The 16,707-nt window shown below is 59.7% G+C and overlaps 2 protein-coding genes across 7 annotated transcripts in view; one reads left to right on the forward strand and one right to left on the reverse strand.

The window, feature by feature from the left end:
• The first annotated feature begins 597 nt into the window (after positions 1 to 597).
• PEX11G (peroxisomal biogenesis factor 11 gamma) lies at positions 598 to 7,906 on the forward strand. Its single transcript, XM_037139998.2, has 5 exons — positions 598 to 664; positions 1,983 to 2,171; positions 3,843 to 4,021; positions 6,384 to 6,446; positions 6,968 to 7,906. The coding sequence occupies exons 1-5, from the start codon at positions 605 to 607 to the stop codon at positions 7,200 to 7,202; spliced, it is 726 nt and encodes a 241-aa protein (XP_036995893.1). The 5' UTR covers positions 598 to 604; the 3' UTR covers positions 7,203 to 7,906.
• Positions 7,907 to 9,147: 1,241 nt separating this feature from the next.
• ARHGEF18 (Rho/Rac guanine nucleotide exchange factor 18) overlaps positions 9,148 to 16,707 on the reverse strand; it is a 72,876-nt gene continuing 65,316 nt past the window's right edge. For all 6 annotated transcript variants that reach the window (XM_037139993.2, XM_037139992.2, XM_037139994.2 and 3 more), the window contains 9 exons: positions 15,610 to 15,792; positions 14,434 to 14,571; positions 13,959 to 14,083; positions 13,419 to 13,475; positions 13,269 to 13,316; positions 12,688 to 13,167; positions 12,060 to 12,324; positions 11,070 to 11,195; positions 9,148 to 10,994 (listed from right to left, as the gene is read on the reverse strand). In XM_037139993.2, the coding sequence (XP_036995888.2) occupies positions 10,864 to 10,994; positions 11,070 to 11,195; positions 12,060 to 12,324; positions 12,688 to 13,167; positions 13,269 to 13,316; positions 13,419 to 13,475; positions 13,959 to 14,083; positions 14,434 to 14,571; positions 15,610 to 15,792 (1,553 nt within the window). In that variant the 3' untranslated portion in view covers positions 9,148 to 10,863. The remainder of the gene's footprint in view (positions 10,995 to 11,069; positions 11,196 to 12,059; positions 12,325 to 12,687; positions 13,168 to 13,268; positions 13,317 to 13,418; positions 13,476 to 13,958; positions 14,084 to 14,433; positions 14,572 to 15,609; positions 15,793 to 16,707) is intronic.

Consider the following 16,707-nt stretch of genomic DNA (forward strand, 5'->3'; position numbering starts at 1 on the left):
ACTATACAGAGGCAGAAAATGCAGAAAGGGTGAAACAGAAACTAAAAAGAAATCAGTCTCCACCCTGGCGGGGCACTCAGTTGGTTCCAGGGTCCTCCCCAGACGCCAAGGTTGTGGGTTCAGTCCCCAGTCAGGGTACATATGAGAAGGAACCAATGAGTAGGTAAGCAAGTGGAACAAGTCGATGTTTCTCTCCCTTCCCCTCTCTAAAATCAATAAACAGAAATGAAAAACAAAAACCTCTTTCCTTGAATCCGAACAGGTTGGTGATTTTACTTGGAATATATATATATATATATATATATATATATATATATTGGAGGGTAGTTAGGGGTTGGTTAACTTCGTGGATTGGTTCACTGAAAAAAGAAGCTGCGGCGGCGCCGTCACAGGCGCGCTCCCGCAGGCAGGAGGCGGCCGGTTACCAGGGCGGTCCAGTGTGCACAGGGCCGCGGGCACGCGCTTCGCAGCTGTAGCAGACAAAGAAACGCTGGGGGGCGGGGGACAAAGGACCGCCGCCGCCCTGCGCAGAACGTCCCAGGGGCGTGGCCTCGTGCTAGCCTCGCCCCCCTGCGCGGCGCGTCGACGTCACAGCGAAGTTGCCATGGCGGGGCTGACGGGTCTGGCCGCTGCGCTGGAGTCGTACAGAGGCCGGGACCGCCTGGTGAGGCTGGGGCTGAGCGCCGCCCGAGGTCCCTGAATCGGGCCAAAGCCCAGACACTGGGAAACCAAGGCCAGAGAGGGGTTGGGGTCGCTTAGGCTCCCCCATGGCAGAGGCCCCGGCCAAGCTGGCTCCAACCCGGTCCCCTAGCGGTGGACATTCAGGTTGTGCCGGCCAGCATTCACAGTGGCATCAACCAGCCCTCACGTTTGGACTTCCGGGATCCGACCAGACTTCTGAAACAGGGCACGGGGTTGCCCAAACAGTCTCGTGAAGATTTAGGATGTTGCGGGCCACACCTTCTGGCTGGATGTTTAGATTGCAACCAAATCCCCTGTAGTTGGGCATTTATGTTTCCAACAACTCAGTCTGGCTGGACATTTACATGCCGACCGGATCCCCAAGTGGGCACTCAGTGTCTGATTAGGCCACTGCAGTTGGTCCCTGGGTTATCCTGAACAGTCTCACTGGGACTTAGGGTTTTGCAGGGCTTTCCCGTATGATCGGATGTTCATTTTCTGACCATATTCCCTCTGGCTGGGCATTTAGGTGGTTCCCTGCAAGATGGACTCTCAGCTCCTCCTAACCAGTCCCTAACACAGGCATTTAGTTTGTATCAGGGTATGTACTGCTGGCTGGACAGTTAGGTTCCAACCTAGGCGTTCTGGTTTTAATGCCCCACCCCCGCCAAGTCGCCAAGGTACACGTTTAAATCGCAATGTTTTGCTGTTCTAAAGGGGTGGAACAGGAATTACGAGTAAAAATAGTATGAAGAAAAAAGAAAAGAAAAACCAGGAAAAAGCAATTTCTGAAAAGGAGAGGAAATTAAGATAGAAGGGCAGTGAAGCTGACCCAGTTTGCAATACAGAAGTTACCCACTAAGGTTCCTTCTCATTAAAACGACTTAAGCAAATGATCCTTTGTCCACTGGGCTGAAGCTAGATCATGTGCCAGCTCCCCAGCCCAGTAGATGCAAACATACATTTCTGTCTGGTCCTCTTGCCAGCCCAGAAAAGGAGGACTCAGGAGGTGGGAAATGGGGTTTCCTTTTCACATCTCCATCACATCACATCTGCCTCCAGAGGCTGTGCCCCTCGGTGACAGGTGCCAGCACGTCATTAGAGTGTCCACAGTGCCTTTGGACAATGACGTCCTATTTTTCCGTTCGTCCTACATGTTTCTTTTTAAACTTAAAAAGCTTTCATTAAAATGTTGTTGATTTAGACTCTTCCACCTGCTCACCCCCTGGGCCCATGCCCAGGTAGGTGGTCAGGGCTAGTCTGGGAGCCCAGCCATGCTGACAGTCTCTGCTTTCCCACAGATCCGGACCCTGGGGTACAGCTGCCAGCTGGTTGGTGGGGTCCTTGTGGGACACTGTCCGGCCAGGTCAGAAGTGGGGACACGCCTGCTGGTACTGTCCTCCCAGCTCAGCCACTGTAGGACCATCCTTCGGCTCTTCGATGACCTGGCCATGTTCCTGTGCACCAGGCAGTATGGCCTGGGGGCCGAGGTAACGGGGCACTGGGCTGTAGGGGCTTGTCCGCTGGCCATGGCATGGGCAGTTTCTTGTTTCTTTTTAAAAAAATATTTTATTTATTTTTAGAGAGGGGGATGGGAGAAAGAAAGGGAGAGAAACACTGGTTGCCTGGTCGCCTCTCAAACACCCCCTAATGGGGACCCAGCCCACAACCCAGGCATGTACCCTGACTGGGAATCAAACCAGCGACCTTTTGGTCCGCAGGATAGCGCTCAGTCCAATGATCCACAGCAGCCAGGGTGTATTCTTTCAATTTTACTTTCTTTTTTGCAATAAGATGTTCTTATTTTAACTTAATTAAAAAAAAAGCTAATACGTTCACATATTCTTTAAGACTATTATTAAAAAGTTCTCTTTTTCCTGATGCCCCAGCCCCCAGTTTTCCTCCTCAGAGGCAGCCACTGTCATCAGTTTCCTTCCCAAACAGTCCTGTACCTTCACGGCAAATACACTTAAAAAAAAAATGTAAATAGTTGTGCCACGGGCACTCTCTGGCCACTTGCTTTTTTCACTCAACAGTATAACTCGGAGACAGTCCGAGTCAGTCCGGAACAGTCCCTCCTTCTCGATGGCGGGGCTGATCAGTTCGCCACCCGCCCCCCATCCCACCACCCCCGCTGACGCACATGTAAGCTGTTCGTAATATTTGCTGGTGAAGCAGTACTGCCTCACTCCACAGGAGTGCCAGTAGATCCATGCTCCTTTTAGGGGGGCAGATTTGTCCCTTGTGGGGCATCCCAGGGGTGCCCTCTCTGAGCCACTGGCTGCTCAGGCGCCCGTTGCCCCACCGCGCCCATGGCCTGATCATCCCAAATCCGAGTGTTTCCCTGGATCTTCCTCCTGGTTTGACACCCACCTCCTATCCTCTCACTTGGTCAGGGCATACTTCTCGTGCATCCTTGCAGGGCCCCCACCCCAAATGTCTCCTCTTCGAAGACTCCCCTGAGTCCCAGGCAAGGGATCGGGGGCCTGCTCTTTGTATACCCCTTGACCAAAACAAGAGCCCCTTTTGTTGGTCCTGTGTTTCTGTGTCTTGGTCTCCCTGCCCTGGTGAGCATCTTCTCCCTGCACAGCTCTGGGGCTGCGCCTGATTGAAGGCCCGGAGGGGCGTGGCCATGAGGGGGTGGGTGGGGAATGCAGCCCCAGGGACCAGGATTCTGCAGCCTCCTTTGGGCCTGCCTAGCTGGGTGCAGGGGGTGTGGTTCAGAACTTAGGGTTGGAGGGTGGGGGTTCTGCTGTTCAATGGGGCAGGTGGCATCGCCCTCAGCACCTCAGTTTGCCTGTTTGCCAGGGTGGCGACCACCTGCTTCTGGTTTGGGTGAGGTGATTCATGTAGCCGGTGTTTCTGCCCCACTCAGCTCTGCCCCATCGGGCTGCTCTGTGGGTGTCCTGCCCTGCTTCCGTCTGGGTCCTGCACCAGAGGGCCTGGCCTGGAGACCCCTGGGCGGGGCCTGGAAGCCTGTGGCAGGTCAGCAAGGCTCTTAGGCAGGGTGTCCCAAGTCGTGGTATGCATGAATTATCTGGGAACTGAAACAAATAGAGGAAATTTTTTTTTAAGTTTTTTTGTTGTAGCCTGGGTCCCAAATGTGGGCAGTGGGTGGGTCTGCCCCCAGGTGCATCATCCTGTCTTTCCTGGTCCTGTAGGAGGAAGACATCTTGGTTCGCTGTTTGTCTGTCCTGGGCAACCTGGCTGACCAGCTGTACTACCCCTGTGAGCACATCGCCTGGGCCGCTGACACCAAGATCCTCCCTGTGGACTCTGCCCGGTGGTGGGTGCTGAGCACGGCCTTCTGGGGCCTCTCCCTGCTGCTGGGGATTGCCAGGTGAGCCCTGTGGCGGCCCCCTGCAGGCGGAAGGGTGCACTGTGGTCTCTGGTCCCAGGGGTGGACAGGCTACAGTTGGGTGCGTCCCTGCTTTTCCTCCTGTGTGACCACCTCCCTGCAGGTGACCCTATCACGTCACCACACACTTGGCTTTAAATGACACAGACTGATTACCTCACAGTCTGGAGGTCGAAGTCCAAATGAACTGCACTGGCGGCAGTTGAGGTGCGTGCAGGGCTGTGTCCTTTTCGGAGGCTCCAGGGGAGAGTGTGTGCTGCCTTTTCCAGCTTCTGGGGCTCCTTCCCATGTCCCTGAGCTCGGGGCGCTGTCCTCTGTCTTGAAAGCACATCACTGCAACCTGTGCTTCTGTTGCATCTCCTCCTCTGACCCTGACCCTCCTGCCTCTCTCCCATGAGGACCCTCGTGACGACACTGGGCCCACCAAGGTCATCTCCTGTCTTAAGACCCTTAACTCAGTTTCACCTGCAGAGTCCTTTTTGCCGCACAAGGGAACACACTCACAGGGCCTGGGGAGTAGGATGTGGGCACCCTGGGGGCGTGACTGTGCCCGCCAGGAAGAAGCAGTGCCTTGGTGGCTGCACAGAAGCAGCTGGTGTGCCCACCGTCACCCGGGCCTCTGAGTCCTGCTTGCATGTCATCAGCAAACACCCCAGATAAAGCTGCCAGGAGCTTCCTGGCTGGCTGTATGCTTCCCAAAACTGTAAGGTGTCTGGAACTTTAAACTGATGGTTTCCGCCCAAACGTTTTCCTGTCTGCAAGTTTGCCAAGTGGATCAGTTCAGAGTCCCCTGCCCCAGAAAGCACAGGGGTGGAGGGCCTTCTGCCCTGTGGCAGAATTTCATGCAGCGAAGTTCCCTTGGATCTCTGAAGGGAGGCGGGTGACCCCTGACCCTGGGGTGGGGTGGAGGTGGGCAGTGCCCACTCCTGCTGCCTCTTGTCCCTGGGCTAGACAGTGACATTCAGGAGTCCTTGCTTTCCCTGTTACAGCCGTCTCGATGATATGGGCATGCTCATCACAGACAGTGGGGAGTGAACACACCCAAAGTAGAAATTCATGTTGCCTACGAGCCAGAGATGCCGTTTATACTCGACGACCCTTCCAGCCTGTGACCTCACCCTGTGAGGACACTGTGCTACTTGCTCTGGTCTCCTTGTTTCATGGACAGGGCTTCTTGGTTTGATCTCCCCGGGAGGTCACAGTCAGTGTCTGGTGACCTTCCGATGTCCTTGGGGACTCTGACTGGAGCCTGGGCTGGATGTCCCGAGGCTGCAGCTCCCAGGGGTCCTTGTGACCTCTGGTGCCAGGACAGCCACCATTCCTGTTGCAGGGGCAGCCTTGATCCCGTCCATTTTAGAAAACAGACTTTTATTTCAGAGCCGTTGTAGGCTCACAGCAAGGCTGAGCTGGAGGAGAGAGCACCCCCGCCCCACGCATGCGCTATCATTGTGGCCTGAGAGCAGGGCTTTGTTGCGATCTGCGAACCCACACGGTCGTGTCAGCATCACCGCAAGTCCGTGGGCTGCATTCGGGGCCGCTCTGTTGCACATCCCTTGGGTTTGGACAAACATAGCGTGACGCATACTGGCCACTGCCGGATCACACGGGGTGGTGTCACTGCCTGGAACTGGCTGTGCCCGCCCTACTACTGCTCCTCTTCAGAGCGTGTGGCTCTCTGTGCTGTCGGTGGGGGTGTGAGTGTGTGGAGCCTGTGTGCTCCTCACGGCTGCACGTCGTCTAGGTCCCTGGTGCCACCAAGTTCCCTGGAAGGTCATCAAAATGCAGGTGCCTGGAGACCGGGGCCCAGAGGTCCTAATGTCACTGGTCTGGGGACCCAGGACCCAGACCTGGGTTTTGTCTCAGTGCCCGAGGTGGCTCTGATGCAGACCCACTTACCTCACTGTAGGTGCTGCCCTGGGTCCCATAATCTCTGGGGACATGGCACCTGGATGGGCTTATGTTTGCCAGGGAGATGTGACCAGGCCCTGGACCTCCCAGTCCTGAGGTCTTGTTGGACTCCGCCCTCCAACTGGCAGGACTCAGCATGTCCACTCTCCCTCCTGCCCCCGGCCCAGGCTGCAGGGTGCAGGGGCCAGTCACAGCGGCCTGGGTGGGTAAGCTGTAGGGCGCGGGAGCCCTTGGAGTCCAGAGTGTGTCAGACTCACCCCAGACAGGTTGTCTGGGGCCACTTACTGCAGAGCTCAGAGCGGTCACCTGTGGCTGCCATGGCAGGAGGCGGGTGCAGAGCCTCCCCTGGGCATGCCGGGGACTGAACCCCTGCGCCCGCCCCTGCTCCACTGGCTGCACTGGCGGGGCATGCTCCCACTCTTGTCGGGTGTTACAGGTCCCTGTGGATGGTCCTGAAGCTGAGACAGCGGCTGAGGAGCCCCTCTCCAGCCTTCACCAGGTACTTCATCCAGGAGAAAAGCCGACTTTCCCTCCCCCAGGTCCCGGGGGTTCCCAGCCCCGGGAGGGGGTACTGAGTCTCTAGCAGTTGTCAGCACCACACCTGTGCGGGGCCCAGGCTGGGATGTGGTTGTCACCAGCCTCCCCGTAGCCTCCAGTGGACAGCAGGACTCTTACACGTGGGAAAATGAGGCTCGCTCGAGGCCCTGTTGGCAGGAGATGGCAGAGCCAGGACTGAGGGCCGAGCCTGCCTAGCCATGCGCCCAGTGGAGGACCACGGCCGCTGTTCACTGTCCCAGCAGGGAAAGAGCTGTGCTTGGAACCTGCCCAAAACCCGCCCCCACCCCACCTCCTGGTTTTGGGCAGTTGGGAGGACTGAGGTGTGGACTCGAGACTCCATGCAGGGCTGGGCTCCCTCTAGGGCCTCCTCCTGGCTCACAGGCAGGGTCTGTGGTCACTTCTTCTCTGCCCGTTGCAGAGACATGGGCACTGTCCCTGAAGGACTCCTTTTTGACCCCACAGCCAGCTGCCCCGGAGCCAGCGGAGGGCCATGCGGGCCCAGATGCAGTCCGAGCTGCTGACTGTCCTGAGCAACCTGGCTGACCTGGCCAACGCCGTGCACTGGCTGCCCCCAGGTGTCCTGTGGGCAGGCCGCTTCCCCCCGTGGCTGGTGGGCCTTCTGGGCACCATCTCCTCCCTCCTCAGCATGTACCAGGCCATCTGGGCCAGTGGCTGCGCTGACACCGCCAACTCCTGACATGGCCTGGGGACGTGTGGACACAGCTGGAACCTTGATGGAGGGGCCTTTCCCACAGAGCAATCACCCAGGCTGGGGCTAGGGGCTGAGTCTGTAACTGAGCAAACCAAGGCCAGGTGTGGGGAGATGCCACCCAGAAAATAGGGAGCAGCCCAGGGGGTACATGCCCACAGTGGGGCAGGATATGGACCGAAGGTGAGGTTCCTCAGGTGCTAGGGGCCTGGTCCTTTCCACCCAGGCCTGGCCTCTTGTGGAGGTGTGTCTCAGGGCCAGAGCAGAGGACCCAGGGGCTCCCATGCAGGGGACAAGGCCACAGTGGGCCTCAGCAGACCCTTGCTTCCATCCCTGCATTCTGCATTCAAATAAAGACAAGCAGGGGCCAGGACCAAATTGAGAATTACTTGACAGTGTGGTGCTGGGGCTGGCGGGTCCTTCCTCCTAGACTCACCAGCTTCTGGCCCTGTCCATCCACAGGTCTGCTCACTTCCATGCCTCCTCTCCCTGCTGGGGGGCACCTGTGCCTTATTTGAGGGAGGGCGTGCAGGGGCCACCTCTGGGTATGGTGGCTGGTGGGCACCCACATGTCCCGAGCTACCTCCAGCTGGTGGGTCCTCTCAGACTCAGCCAGCACAGCCTGCTGCTCCTGAGCAGCCCTCTCCCACAAGGACTGGCTACTCCTGTTGTCACTTGCACACCCACCTGTGCTGGGGCCACAGCCTGCCAGGGCCAGCCCACACCACGCCCTTTCCCTCCTGGGTGTCCTGAGAGGCCTGCTGTGGCTGAAGCAGCAGACACTCAGCTACAGCTTGGAGGAGGGCCTTGTCCGCTCAGGGCCAGCTGGAACGTTCCATGGGTTCCCAGCCGGGCGAGCAGTGTGGGCCAGTCTCCACCTCAGGGTGGTGGCAGGGTGGGCGCCCTGGTTTTGTCATGTGAGCTGCTGCCTGCATTTGGCGTCTGTAGAGGGCGGCAGCCCACATCCGCCTGTTGAGGTGTCTTTGGGCCCTCTACTCCCCGGTCCCTGGGGGAAGGGAGTTGGGCACAACCTCTTGTCCCCCAAGCACCCAGAAGACCTGACTCGAGACCTCTGCCTGCAGCCAGCCAGACTGCTCTCCAACAGGGTGGGTGAGTGGCTGGGAGCAGTGGGGGTGGAGGGCCTCCCAGGCACGTGGGTACAGGAGTAAGCCTACCCTGCCCTTGGGTCAAGCTCCCTTTGGACTAGGGGACTGGGCCCGGCTAGGCTGGCCTTCCTCTCTAAGCTGTGGAAACTGGGCACAGTGGTGTGTCCAGCACACAGCACACCGGAGAGATTAGGGTGGGGGTCCGAGCAGCACCCGCCTGTCTGGGGACTTGGGGAGATATCTGTTTGTGCAGCAGCCCTGTGGGCTGGGCACGGCCAGGTCCCAGGGGTTGAGGTGGGATGGCTGGTTCTAGAAGGAGCCCGTGTAGCAAACTTAGCTTGGGGAGCAGAGACTGACATCTCAGGGCCATCAGGACAGGCCTAGGTGGGAGGGGCCCCACCAGGGTGGCACAGCTCAGTGACATTCCCCAAAGCTGACCTTGCTTGGGGCTGCTGCCTCTAGCTTTGAAGGGGTAGGCGAGATGGTCATCTGGAGACCCCTCAGCAGGCAGCAGAGCAGGCTGATAGGCCCAGGCTTTTCCTGCAGACCCCTCCCTCGGCACAGCTGGTGCCAAGGCCCGCTGCTTACCTGGAAGGTGTTCCCACTGCCTGCATTCTCCATCCCAGCTTCAGGGCATGAGTGCTGATAGGCAGCCGTGGGGTGACACCACATCCCAGCTCTTGGGCTCCCTCAAGGCTCTGGACCTGGTGTCCAGGCATCCAAGTTCCTGCCGCAGCAGATGGTAGTAGGGGCCCCGTCTGCCTACACGGCACTGATGCTCAGCCAGATCCTATAACAGACCCTAAGGCAGCGCCACTCTTGTCAGCTCATCGTAAGACACTTTTATTGCTAGAATTGGGTCTTGAGTTCCAAGGCGGCTCTGAGACATCCCGCATGAGGAAATGCCAGTCACCATCACAGTCGCTGGGCTGAGAGCAAGCAGCTGTGGGGCTGTGCAGACCCCACAGGGTGCAGCACCCGCTTGGCCACGACTGTCACAGGTGCCCCCGGCCCGTCCCACTGCATGGCACAACTGGGCAGCCCTTGGCCGAGGCAGGACACATCCCTTCCTGCAACATGCCCATGAGGAAACCTTTGGACTTCCTCTCCCAGGAGCTGGAGCCCTGGTGTCTGTGAAGCCCAGGGACGTTCTTTTCACACAAGGGCAGGAAGGGACGTTGGATTTTCTAAAGTGCTGATTGGTCTCAGCACACACACAACACTGACCACAGACATGGCACAGGAAGGTGCTGGCAGTGTCGGGGCGGGGGAGACTCTACTCCTCGCTCCTTGCCGACACTGCCCAACGCCGCTGGCCCCAAGGCAAAGTCCGCAGGGGGAGGTTCTCCAAGGGGCCGTTGGGGCTGTGCTCAGGACTGCTGCCAACCGCGGCTTTCAGTTCCTCCTCGACTGGCCGTGTCACAGTGACGCGGTGGTAGTGCCGCTCCCGGGAGGTCCCGGGCCCAGTTGAGGGGGTGGGGTGCAGAAAAGGCTATGATGTCCCCTTTCCTGCTCCAGCACAGCACCCGAGCTTGCGTTTGGCCTGAAGTGGAACACGGGCCAGACCCAGTCTCCAGCCGCAGACACTGGCACGGTGTTGACACCTACGACTGTGCGGCTGGATGTGCAGTGCCTGGGAGGCAGCCACCGGTCCACGTGAGGTCTCCAGAACAGGTGTGATCGCTCCAGCGTCTCCCCCACTGCTGTGGCACTGCCCGCTGCTCTGTGTCATGGTGGCTTCTGAGCGTGGGCACGGGGCACAGCCCCGGGGGCTTCCTCCTAGAGGCCCTGGGAACACCAGCCCATGTCCAGAGGACTGAGACCCCGTGCCTGGGGCGGGGCTTCCAGGTGTGCGCGCCCGTGCCCCCACAGGCTGAGCACCTGGAGTGCCACGCTGGCTCTGGCAAGGCATCTCAGGCAAGCACCAAGTTTGACAGATTTTAAAAACCTCTACCAAATTAAGATGAGTTATAGCCAGACCCTCTCAAGACGAGTGTCTGACTCTAAAAGAACTCACCTTGAGTGCCACTGGCCACCCTTTCCAGCCACTCTGCCCTGTGGCCCTCTGTCTGTGCTGGGCTGTGTGTGGCCCTCGTCTTGCCCACACCACGGCCCTGAGGTTCCCCACGGACCAGTGCAGTCTCCGCTCTGGTTCTGCTGGGGCACAGCTGACCCTGCCCTGCCCCTCCTCAGGGCCTGTCAGGCTCCAAGTGAACCACCTGTCTGTGTGCTGCTCCCCTGGCGTTGCTCTCTCCCTCCCAAAGCGGGTGCTAGGGTCTGAGCCAGTTCTTTGGGTCAGCTCTGGTCCAACCTTCCATCAAAGTGCATTCCTTTATGCATAAGCAGAGGTTGGGACAGCCACCCAGGCACCACAGATCTGCAAAGAGCCTGGAGACGACAGATGGCCCCTGACCCCAAGCCTGGCCAGGCCTGGTGTTGTGGTGGTGTGATGGGCAGTCAGGAGGGACAGCTGGTGACCCCCCAGAGAGCACAGCGGGGTGGGGGCAGGATGGGGAGGGCTCTGCGCCTCGAGCCATACCCCACTAGAAGAAGATGACATCTTCCTTGTTGATGTCTTCCTTGCTGACAGGTGTGAGGGGCAGTGGCGTGGGCGAGAAGAAGTGCTCAGGGGATGTGTCGGCTGGTGCTGGGCTTGGGGCCTGGCGGGAAAGGTCTGGAAGACAGGGGTGTGGGGCGTCAGCAGCTCTGGCACTGTGGGTCGCCCCACTACCTGGGTGGCTGGGCTCACCTGTGTGGGCTGCGGAGCTGTGGCTTCCAAGCTGGACGGGGCTCAGTGAGCGGTGGCCCCTCGAGGCGCTCTCGTCCTTGCCCACAAGCTTGCTGAAGAGCAGCTGCTGCTTCAGGTCGAACGAGGCTGGCAGAGGGAAGAGGGCTCAGCCTGGCTTGCGTGAGACTGCTGGCTCCAGGCTCACAGCAGCCCCCCACCCACAGCTCACCCCACTCCTGAGCACTTCCCACAGTGCCTGTCCGGGAGATGAACCCCACGGAGGTTGTAAGCCCCAATGTGGTGACGTAGACACGGGACAGCCCCCGACTGACCCCAGGGAGCTCCTGGAGAGCCAGCCTCCTGACCCGGTTGTGCTGCACACAGGCCCTGCCGCGCAGGAGTATTGCAGGGAGAGCCCCTGCCCAGTGCCTGCACACTCCCAGCACCCAAAGGTGCCCAGAGCTTCTCGGGGAAACGCCACTTGCGCAGAATGCTCTAAGGGCCCAGCACCCCCTCAGTGCAAGGACACTGGGTAGGGCCCCTGGCACCCAGACTGGCACCAGGTGGGGCTGGCAGGAGGTGGCAGTGTCAGTCACAGTGTCGTCCCAGAATGAGCAAGGCACTCTGACGTCTGGCCTCTGGTGACCCCTCCACAAGGGCCGCCCAGGCCCCATCTTTCTGAGCAGACAGGAGACTCCCTCGCCCGTTTCACTGAGGACTGAGAGGAGAAAGGACCTGGGCTTTGTCACATCAATTGTGCTTCTTGAGATGAGAAACCTTCTGGTGGGGTGCAGGGGCTCAGCCATGTTGCCAGCCGTGCCCTCTTGTTTCCTCCCAGCATCTCTGCAGGAGGATGGCCCTGGGGTGCATTGCTGTTCACCCGCAAGGAGCTGTTCTGGTGTCACAAACCTCCCAGGCCAGGCTGAAGTGCAGGGGAGGCACCAGAGGTTGCCCACCTCCCAGAGATCAGATCACTGGCCCCACCCACCCCGCCCAGAGCCGAGAGGTCACCTGAGCTCTCACTGCGCTGGGAGCCCCGGCTCTTGCCGCCCTTGTCCTTGCCGCCCTTGGAGGAGGCGGCCAGCTTGGTGGGGATCTGCTGCTGCACTGCTGCCTGCCTCTGGATTTGGTTGGTGGCGCTGAGCAGCTGGATGGGCACGTCACTCTTGGCCAGGCGGCTCTCAGCTGGGGCACTGTCCTTGCGAGCCACCTCAGGGCGCTCAGGCCCTTCCAGCCCCTCCCCGTTGGAGCTGGTGGGGTGGCCTAGGGGCTGGACCTGAGAGAACGACAGAAGACACGTGTTCCTCCTGGAAGCCCTCCCTGGGGCCGACAGGGAGGTGCTCTTCTCAATACCACCCTCTGCACAGGGCTTGGGCTGGCAGGGCCTTGTCCCCCCACCCCCGCCCCAGCCCACAGTCTCAGCCTCTCAGCTGGGAGGGTCTGATTTGGGAGCAGAGCCCTGTGCTGGGACCCTCGGGGATGCCATTTACTGCCTATTTCTGCCCTGCTGCCCCCCCCCCCCCCCGCACTCCCCTACAGCGTGTACTTGCTGGTTACACTAACACATTCCCTCTTCCACTGGCACACTCAAACACATGCACCCACAAGGCACCTGCAGGCTGCACCCTGCCCTGCTCACCTCTGCGGGCAGCTCAGGCAGCAGCATCCCAGGAGCTGTGTTCTGCTTCTTGAGCCTCCGCAGCTGCTCCCGCTGCTCCAGCCGCTCCCGTTCACGCTCCACGGCACGCTGGGCCTCGCGCAGCCGTTCCAGGTCATGTTGGTAGGCCCGGCGCTGCTGCTCCAGTTCGGCGCGCTCCTGAGCCAGCTGCTCCTGCAGCCGTGAGGCCTCACTCTCCCGCTGCTGCAGCCGGGAGGAGGCCAGGTCCAGCTCCTGCTGCTGGTGCTGCCGCTGGCGCTCCCAGCGCTGCTGTTCCAGCCGCAGCTGGCTCTGCAGCTTCTGCACACCCGCCAGCTCCTCCCGCTGCTTCTCGAAGTTGCGCTGCCGCTCCTGCTCCAGCAGCAGGTTCCCTCGAGTGGACTGCAGCCGGAACTGCTTCTCCCGCTCCTGGAGGGTGGCCCTCTGCATCTCCACGTAGCTGTCCTGCTGGGCGATGACCACCTGGGGGAAGGGGACCTGTGAGGGGCTGTGTCCTTTCCCAGATCCCCACCTCAATCCGGAGAAGGGCAGTGCAGCCTATCACTGGCCACCAAGCCCTGTACCTGGAGGCTGAGGAGCAGCTGGGACAGCGTCTGGATTCGCTGGACAAGCTGCAAAGAGAGGGTGAGAGGGAAAGTGACACTGGCTCCCTACACAAAGCCCTGCTGGTGTTCACACCAGTCCCTGGGGAGATTCACAATCCCCGAGCCTACCTCCAACTCCAGGGCAGTGGGCACACGGGGCCCAGACTCAGTGCCCGGTGCCTCCGCCTGTAGAAACACAATGTCAAAGCACAGAGCTGCTAAGGAGACGAGCCAAACCCATTCCTTACAGACGAGACACTGCCTTGGTGTGAGGCAGCCCTGCCCAGTGGTTCAGAAAACGAGGAGGTGGGGGGGTAGCTGCTGTGGGCCGGCCCTGCTCTCACTCGGACACTTGGCAAGGGCAGACCTTCAGAGCAGTAGGGAGGCAGTATTTGTTGGGGGAGGACGCAGAAAGCCCCTGGCCCCTGCAGGAGAGAAGCTGGCCCCCTCCCAGGCTGCCTGCCACAAAGAAATAGGCAGGGGTCGCCTGGCTGCCTGTTCACCTGAGCGGGGACGTCACCACCCACCACAGAGTGAATAGCTCGCTGCTATTCCCTGGGGGACTGAGGACTAGGTAACCGGAACTCGGGCTGCTCACCCTCTTGAGCAGTTAAAGCCCCTGGGCCGACTCTGCATGGAGCCTAGGACTGTCCTGAGGAAGCAACGTACCACCTGCTGTGCTTCCTCAGAGGCCCCTGGGGTGTCGCCAAGCTTCGCAACCAGACTGCTCGCAGGGTCGTGCCAGTCTTGGGGGCTTAAGTCATCACTGCACACCTTCTTCTTAAAACTGTCACCTAGAAATCCCAAGCCAGGCACATGAGGATGCTCAGGGCTCCACTGGGGTCCAGAACCCCGCCCCAGCCCAGGGAGGAGATGTGGTGCTGCCCTGGGTCCTGGGTTGAAAGGCTGGCATCTTGGCACAGCGGTCAGCAGGAGCAAGTCTGGGTGCTATCAGAACATGACCGACACTTGCAAGTGTTTGTGGACACTGACCGGAAGCAGCAGGAAAGATGCCAGACAGCAGATGCCAGGCTTTGCCAAGGACGCCATGCAGAGGAAACACGGGAAGACACCGGCCTCCTGCTGCTGCTGACCTTCCTGAGGCCCCAGCAGCCCCAGCCCTGGGGGAGGAGGCCCCACTCACTCTTGCTGGGACCACCAGCACTGCCACAGCCTCCGGAGGTGTCTGCCTTCTGGTTCGGGCCCCTGGAGGTACTCCCGTTGTCTGCCTGGCTGTCGGGGCTGCTCAGCTGCCCACAGAGCAAGCTCTGGATGTCCTCAACTGGGGAAGGAGACAGGAGCAACCCAGTCACTGCGGAGCTGCACGGTGGGTGCTGGGACTGTGGAGGACAGAGGACCGCGGGCCTCCAGACCCACTCCCTGCACAGGCGCTCCGAACAGGGGAGGCAGCCTGTGTCTCAAGGACAGGCTCCCCATGGGGCAGCGTGTGGACCAGCGTCCCAGACCCTGTGCCCGAGGAAACTCAGAGTGGCCACAACTTGTGTGATGAGTTGTACAGAGTGTTGGCAGCCTCGGGGGCAGGGCTGGCCATGCCAGGGGGGGCCAGGGGGGCCAGGTGGGGCAGTGGGAAGAGCACTCTAGGCCAAGGCACAGAACAGGGGTCCAGGACAAGGCCACTGGAGAGGTGGGAGGAAGGAGAAAGCTGCTATGACTGGGGAAGTGACTGAGTGTACACCCAGCCCACGTGGGACCCTCTGTCCTGTTCTCTTCACTCTGAAGGTCAGGGGCTGTGTCTATCTTGTTTGCTGTAGAGAGAGGGGTGCAGGCTGTCCTTCCAGAGCAAATGAGTCCTGGAGGCCAGGCTGCTCTGGCGTGGGCCCCAACTGCTCTGTGAAGCAGGCCTGGGCGGGGTGCAGAGGAGCGGGCCACCTACCTCCCGGCCAGCACCGTCCAGGAACCCTCGGCTGTGACCCACCAAATGTGACCCACTACTCAGAAAAAAGAGTGACCCCATGAATGTGGGGAGCTCATCTCTATCGACTCCAGACTACAGGGCCCAGCACGCTGCCTCACACTCGACAGCGGGGGCTGCCAACGGTGCGAGAAGTGGTCCGAGTCTGCACCCAGGGGCTCGCACTGGGCTGTGTCTGACTACCCTGTGGTCTGACGGGCACCGGTGGGAGTTCACACTGCTGTGGATGCACAGCTGCCCAGCCAGACAGAAGCTCTAGATGGGGGGGACACGTGACCGCAGTGGGCCCTGTGCCCACGCCAGAGTCCTTCAAGGAGGCCACCCAGGCAGGACAGTGTTCGAGAGGCAGACAGTGCTTGGTGAGGACCCTAGGGCACAACTACTCACTCTCGGTCACAGCTGACTTGAGGATCAGCTCCCCCTGCAGGTTCTCCGACGGGTCCCCTCCCCGGAAGAGGCGGCGCGACGGGGCCCCGTCTTCCAGCCCACTCATCTCGGCCATCTCCAGGTAGATGTGCTGCTTCTCCTGGAGGCTCTGTGCAATCTGCTGGTCTTTCAGGCTCAGCCGCTCTGCAAGGCCACACGCAGGGGGTGCTCAGCGTCTCTGGCTTGTTCCCCGGGAGCAGGCGTCAGGGACCCTGCTGACCACGTTGGCCCAGGCAGGCCACTCCCATCATCCCGCCTTTCGGAGGCGGTGAGGGCCTGGGCCTGACTGCATCCCACAGTTACAAACATCAACCACCGTGGAGAGTGGGGAGGCCGTGGCGGGACAGCCTGAGGGCCTGGGGAGACTTAGTTTCCGAATCTTGAAAGTCCGCCCACAGGCACTGAGGTCAAATTCCTTTCAAGTCTCCTTGTTTTATACTTTTTTTGCTGCTGTGACTGCAACTTAATTAGACTTCCACACCGGTTAGCGTATCTACATCACGTTCAGACCAATGGCTGACTTGATTATCTTTCCTGGGTGATTCGACTGCAGTTTGCAGGCAGGCAATCATGTCGTGCAAAATAACTAACTGAATAAATAAATAAAATTTTGTTGCCTCCCTCCCAGTTGTATCTTGCTTCCGTCCCTTCCCATTTTACCCGGCTGAGACTTCCAAGGTGAAGATCACCATGGAGAGGGCACGGCCCTGCCTGGCGCCTGGTTTGGATGGGCATGTCTCTGATGGCCCAAAGTTAAGGTGAGTTCAGCCTTTGATCCAAGGTGGCAAAGACAATCTTGATCGAGAAACTGCCTTTGTGTCCCTAACTCCCTAAGAACTTGATGGGAGTACGTGGAAGAGACCCTCCCGTGTGCCTCTCGGCGCCTGCGCAGCGTGAGCACGACATCGGGGTTACGCTTCCAGGGACCAGTGAGATCTCCTCCCCTTTCTCTTGAATATTGTTAATACCTTTAAATGTGCAGTTCCCCACAAAGAGAAATAAAGTATATACTACCTTTTTGTGCTTATTGCTTAGATGTTACCTAATTTATAAAGACTT

The sequence above is a fragment of the Artibeus jamaicensis genome, unplaced genomic scaffold (genome assembly GCF_021234435.1).
Source record: "Artibeus jamaicensis isolate MK-2021 breed Jamaican fruit bat unplaced genomic scaffold, CSHL_Jam_final scaffold_286, whole genome shotgun sequence".
Taxonomy (NCBI): Eukaryota; Metazoa; Chordata; class Mammalia; order Chiroptera; family Phyllostomidae; genus Artibeus; species Artibeus jamaicensis.

What these genes read in the sequence shown, in the direction of transcription:
- PEX11G (XM_037139998.2), top strand. Translation starts at nt 605, where the DNA reads ATGGCGGGGCTGACGGGTCTGGCCGCTGCGCTGGAGTCGTACAGAGGC. An exon ending in AGTATGGCCTGGGGGCCGAG is followed by an intron (nt 2,172 to 3,842) that starts GTAACGGGGCAC and finishes CTGGTCCTGTAG; the next exon opens with GAGGAAGACATCTTGGTTCG. An exon ending in CTGCTGCTGGGGATTGCCAG is followed by an intron (nt 4,022 to 6,383) that starts GTGAGCCCTGTG and finishes CGGGTGTTACAG; the next exon opens with GTCCCTGTGGATGGTCCTGA.